Genomic DNA, 6,000 nt, shown 5'->3' on the forward strand with positions numbered 1-6,000 from the left:
GGCAAGTCCCGAAGGACTTCCACCCATGCTCAGGCTGCTCCAATCTTTTATTGATCTGGTGTAGCCCTTAGGGTAAGGAGGTTTCAATGACACACAGATCAGCAGACAATTTCCAGGAATAGACAAAGTATCTGATTAGCTCATCAGTAGATGATTTCCAGGAATAGGCAGAGTATCTGATCAACAATAATCAACAAGGATCTACATAAGTATCTAAGGAATTAAGTGAATTAAGGGGGGGGATGATGCTTCAACTATTATTACCTAAATTAACGGGGTGGTTCCTAGATTAACTGGGTGGTGCACAGTTCTGACCTTTGCTAGGACTTCAAAGGTTACTAGCTTTTGGGGGTCTCTGTCTAAACTCAGCTAGTGAAGACAATGAATGGACTCCGGCAAAAACCTCTGTTTCTATTTCCTTATCTGAATTTCCCTTGATAATCTAGATATAAAATTCTGCGTCCTAAAGTGAGTTTAACTAGCCAGGTTGAATGGAGGCCCTTACCGTGGAATTATCTATTTTCTCATGCCATTGAGAATTGGAAGTAATGCCAATGAAATATTGGGCCATTGAGAGTTTTCCCCAAAAGTTTAAAATATTTTTTTAAGTCATCAAGACAACATCTTGTGTGAAAACATTACTAACTAGGCCAACCAAGGCAAAATGGGCTTTTAGTTTCCAGGAGGCCCAATTAAGAGCAGATATGGTTAAAGAGTTAGAATTAGGACTTCCCAGAATGGTAGGCTTCAGGTCAGGTACATGACAGCAGCCATCACTTTAAGGAAGTCTAGAACCCCATCTCTAGTGTCCCTTTAAGCTGCCTCAGTTGGGTAGGGCTATAGTGGTTGTAGAAACTGAGCATGAACTAATACCACAGCTCAGTGAGTCATATCACTGTCTACCAAGGGGACTCTTGGCACTCAACTCCCAAGAAGTAAGAAGGCGAGGTCCTTGTTTTGTCTCAGTGTGAGTGGAACAAAGGGCCAGGCCCAAGATCAGGAAATAACAGGTGAAATAGAAGTGATTTGACTTGAGCTGGAAGTCAGACTTTCTGGAAAGTTAGGTAGGAAAGCAGGGAGAGAACAAGAGTAGTAGTAACAAGTAGGTCTGGCTGGTAACATATGCAGAGTTTTGTGGGTTTTTTAAAAATATATTTTATTGATTTTTTACAGAGAGGAAGGGAGAGGGATAGAAAGTTAGAAACATCGATGAGAGCGAAACATCGATCAGCTGCCTCCTGCACAGCCCCTACTGGGGATATGCCCGCAACCAAGGTACATGCCCTTGACCGAAATCGAACCTGGGACCCTTCAGTCCGCAGGCGGACGCTCTATCCACTGAGCCAAACCGGTTAGGGCATATATGTAGAGTTTTGAAGATTAGAGTTAGCAAGATTGGCGTCCATGAACAGTAGAACACTTAAATTCTCCACAGCAGATGCTATTTGCTGTCTGCCTTCTCTTGTTTTAAAATTTTTATTGTGGTTAGGATACTTATTATGAGATCCACCCACTTAACAGATTTTAATTATCTAATGCAATATAGTTATGTATAAGCACAATGTTGTATAGCAGATTTCTAGAATTGATTCATCTCATGTAACTGAAGTTTTATACTTACTGATTAGCAACTCTTCAATTACTCTTCCCTCCAGCCTCTGCCAACCATTATTCTATTCTTTGCTTCTATGAGTTGGACTCTTTTTTAAGAAAAATATATTTTTATTGATTTCAGAGAGGAAGGGAGAGGGAGAGAGATAGAAACATCAATGATGAGAGAGAATCATTGATTGGCTGCCTCATGCACGCCCCCATTGGGCATTGAGCCCACAACCTAGGCATGTGCCCTTGACTGGAACCAAACCCAGGACCCTTCAGACCACAGGTCACCGCTCTATCCACTGAGCCAAACCAGCTAGGGCTGGGTTGGACTTTTAGATACTTCATCTATGTGATATCATGCAGTATTTGCCTTTCTGTGACAGGCTTATATTACGTATATGTCCTCAAGTTTCATATATGTGGTAGGATTAGATTTTCTTCTTTTTTAAAGCTGAATAAAGTTTCATTTTACATTTATACCACTTTTTAAAAATTCATTTTCCCTTTGTTTATTTTGTAATTCATCTTTTCTGCTATAATCTTTTATTTTTTTAATTCTTACCTGAGGATATTTTTCCATTGATTTTTAGAGAGAGTGGTAGGAGAGGGAAAGACAGAAATATCGATGTGAGAGAAACACATCGATTGGTTGCCTCCTGCATGAGCCCTGACCAGAGCTTGGATCGGGGAGGAACCCACAACCAAGGTACATGCCCTTGGCCAGAACTGAACCCAGGACCCTTTGGTCTGCAGGTCGGTGCTCTGTCCACTGAACCAAACTGGCCAGGGCTCTGCTATAATCTTTATTGTGTTTTTTTCTTCTGCTAACTTAGGTTTTATTTGTTTTTCTTTTCTGTTTTTTTGACGTGCAAAATTAGGCTATTTGAAATTTCTTTTTTAATGCAGGTGTTTATTACTATAAACTTCCTTCCTAGTACTACTTTTGCTGTATCTGTACAGTCTTCAGCTATTTCACCTATTCATCCATTTAGCCTTCTGTTCCTTCTTATAGTTCATAGTTATTATGGATATATGTTTACCCCACTTATATTTTCAAATTTTTTGATTGGTACTTAAAAAATGTTTTCTTAAGGAGTAAACTATGCAAAGTATATGCATTAAAGGGTGTACAGTAAAAAACAACCAGCCAACCATCACCAACAAAACACCCTTATTCTTCTTGATATTCCTATTTTTCTCTGCAGAAGCAACTACACTCATTGATTTATCATGTGTTCTTTCAGAATTATTTTATTCAGTCACACTTTAGGTCCCTAACATCTGGAAAAAACAATGGTAGGACATCTTGTTTTCTGTGAGTTGTTCCGTAATAGCTTGTCTGAGTCTATAGATCATTAGCAGGTGTGTCCTGTTTGAGACATTTGAACTAGGGAGGTGTCATGTTTTCACATTACCAGTAGTTTAGTTTGTATTTTATTTATACTCTGTGCCTTTGGGTATTAAGAACTTGACAGTGTCATTCATGTTTCAAGGAAATAAGAACAGAAACTGACTGTATCTCTCTGTTTATTGTATGATTTTCCCACCACTTAAATTCTTTTAATCATAAGTGGATTATATTTTATTTCATTTCCTTGTATGACTTCTTAACAGTATTAAAATTGTCTTTCCCTGATTGAGGACAATATTTATTTATTGGAGTTACTGACTTTTAAAAAGTCTTTTAATCTCTCTCTCTCTTTAAATTATACTTTCTGAGTCAGTTTCTACAGCAGGCCTCAAACTTAAGTACATCAGAACCACTTGGGGTGCTTGTTAAAAATGTAGACTGTTTTTGAGCTCCCTTTTCTTCACTTTCTACCCAGTCCCTCATCCCACCAAAGTCCTATTCAATAGACTTGATATGGATCCCAAGAAGGTTCTGAAGGAGAAAATTCCTGGATCACACTGGAAACACTGGACTTGAGGCTGGGAAGGAGATTAACTCCAAACGTATTTGAGAAAACATTCGTTATTTCAAGCTGCAAAGTTTGTTACTTTCTGGACAACCATCATTTTCACTTTTAATTTTAGCCTAAAGGGAACCTATAATGGTGAAGCTCTCTTTTAGAATCAGTGGACAGGATTTTAGGATGAAAAACTTCTTGTGTTTCACTGCTGCAGAGGAAATAGCAATGCTCTAGTGCTTCTGACGTCCTTGCACAGAATGCTTGCAGACAGAAAACAACAGAACAATTGAAAGCAAAATTAATGCCATGCTTTGTGGAAAACAGATTACAGGAAACTTAGCTCACCAAATGGAAACTACTGAAAATATTAAGCAGCAAAGTTAGCTCATTTTGTAAACATTACTACATGACATGGCTTATGTGTTTATACAAATCAAATTCCTACTATTTTTGTTGACTTTGGTTCTATTGGATACTTTACATATAAGAACTATTAGCTGAGATGCAAATGTTATATAAAAATTCTAATGTAATGGCCTGGGTCAGGAAGAGGGAAGCAGCAAAAACAAAGCCGGCTGTGTATCATTTAGGGTATGTTTAGCTCAGGGGTTAGCAAGCTGTAGTCCATGGGCCAAATCCAGCCTACCCTCCCCATTTTTGTATGACCTGGTAAATGCTAAGAATTGTTTTTCATTCTTAATGGTTAGGAAAAAAGAGAATATTTTGTGACACGAAAAAATTATGTGAAATTCAAATGTCAATGACCATAAATAAAGTTTTATTGGAACACAACCATGCTTTTTTTGCTTAAGTATTGTCCATGGATGCTTTTGGATCTCAAGAGCACAATTTGAGCTGTTGCAATGGAGATCATAGGGACTTGCAAAGCCTAACCTATTTATTATCTGGCTCTTTACAGAAAAATTATTTGCGGACCCTTGACTTATCTCACTCCTCTCCTAAAAATTGAGATTCCTTGGAATTGAGAAATTCTAGGTGTCAGAATTTCAAACCCTTTCTATCTTCAATCCACTCTGGGAAACTTAGGTTCAGATTTTTAGTTATCCGAAAAACTTCTTAATTTCTCACTATACTTTGTTGCAGAAACATGTGGAATTCATTCCAAATACCTGAGATCTGTCTATCCAACCAAGACCTTTCCAAATCATTACACCATTGTCACGGTAAGTTCTTGGCCTAGTGGAAGACTGACAGGCAACTGACCACACCACCAGACATGCTTAGGCAGGAACTGCATAAAGGAGCCCCATGGCACATATTTTACCAGCACATGTGGTGATAGTTCATGACTTAGTTTGGGATAGGAAGGGTCAGTATGAGGCCAATCCAGTGCTGTGAGGTGAGAACTATGAATGAGTGTCCAGTCCAGGCATTAGGTTAGCTCACCTTTATCATAAGCCAGGTAGCCTCTTGGGTGTGAGAAATAACATTGTCCTCTGATCTCTTGATGAGCCTCCACTTATCTGAAGTTCTGCTGGGAATGACAGGCTATGAATGAGGACAGCCACTTTGATATGGGGAAAGATCTTTTCTTTTCATTATATGTAACTTGATAAAATTGTTTTATAAATCAATTGATTCTGGCTATATCTCTTTAGATAAAGTAATTAAATTCTCCTCAATGTATAAAAAATATAGGTGAAATGATCAAAATGAACTCAAAGGAAAATTAAGTTATTTAACATTTATAGATTTAGAAGACTTCTTAAGGAGACCTCAGCCTCAGCCTTTATTGCCAAAGTCATAACTTTGTCTTTACTACTTTGCATTCAGTCTTTTTTTAAAAAATCTTATTCAGTGTTTTATTTTTCTAAATATATTTTTATTTATTTCAGAGAGGAAGGGAGAGGGAGAGAGAGATAGAAACATCAATGATGAGAGAGAATCATTGATGGGCTGCCTTAAACTAATTTAATATTATGTTCTGAAATATCTGAAAGTTATTACAACTGCATGGGACATCATAGAAAATGTGTGTTTAATGGTTAGGGCGAGGGTTTAAGAATACAAACCATATACTAGACTTACTGGGGTGAACACTTTGTAAGTTATAAAAATGTCTAAGCACTATATTTTACACCTTAAATTAATTTAATGTTATGTGAAAAAAAAAGAAAGAAAATGTGTGGAATGATTGAATGAATATTTGTAATTGGATTGAAGGAATGATTGGATTGATGGGTGGATGAAAGGAAGATGGATAGAGACTTGGAAGGCTCTCTTTTAATTTGCTGGTGACACATTTTCACCTATTTAGCCAAGAAATGCGATGCTTAAAAGCTTTTGTGTAGTAAATTTCTTGACATTATTGCCAACATAACCAGTGGCTAATCCTTATTAGCCACTGGGAAACCTTAATTAACAAATAGCTATTATCTTTTCTTTTTTAAAAAAAATATATTTTTATTGATTTTAGAGAAGAAGGGAGAGGGAGAGAGAGATGGAAACATCAATGATGAGAGAGAAT

General features: G+C 37.3%; 1 protein-coding gene across 1 annotated transcript in view; it reads left to right on the forward strand.

Moving 5' to 3' along the window:
• Positions 1-6,000, forward strand: part of ENPP3 (ectonucleotide pyrophosphatase/phosphodiesterase 3) — a 91,456-nt gene that overhangs the window by 30,506 nt on the left and 54,950 nt on the right. The window contains 1 exon segment of the mRNA XM_014533829.1: positions 4,617-4,696. Coding sequence (XP_014389315.1) covers positions 4,617-4,696 — 80 coding nt within the window.

Source organism: Myotis brandtii, unplaced genomic scaffold (genome assembly GCF_000412655.1).
Source record: "Myotis brandtii unplaced genomic scaffold, ASM41265v1 scaffold123, whole genome shotgun sequence".
Classification (NCBI taxonomy): domain Eukaryota; kingdom Metazoa; phylum Chordata; class Mammalia; order Chiroptera; family Vespertilionidae; genus Myotis; species Myotis brandtii.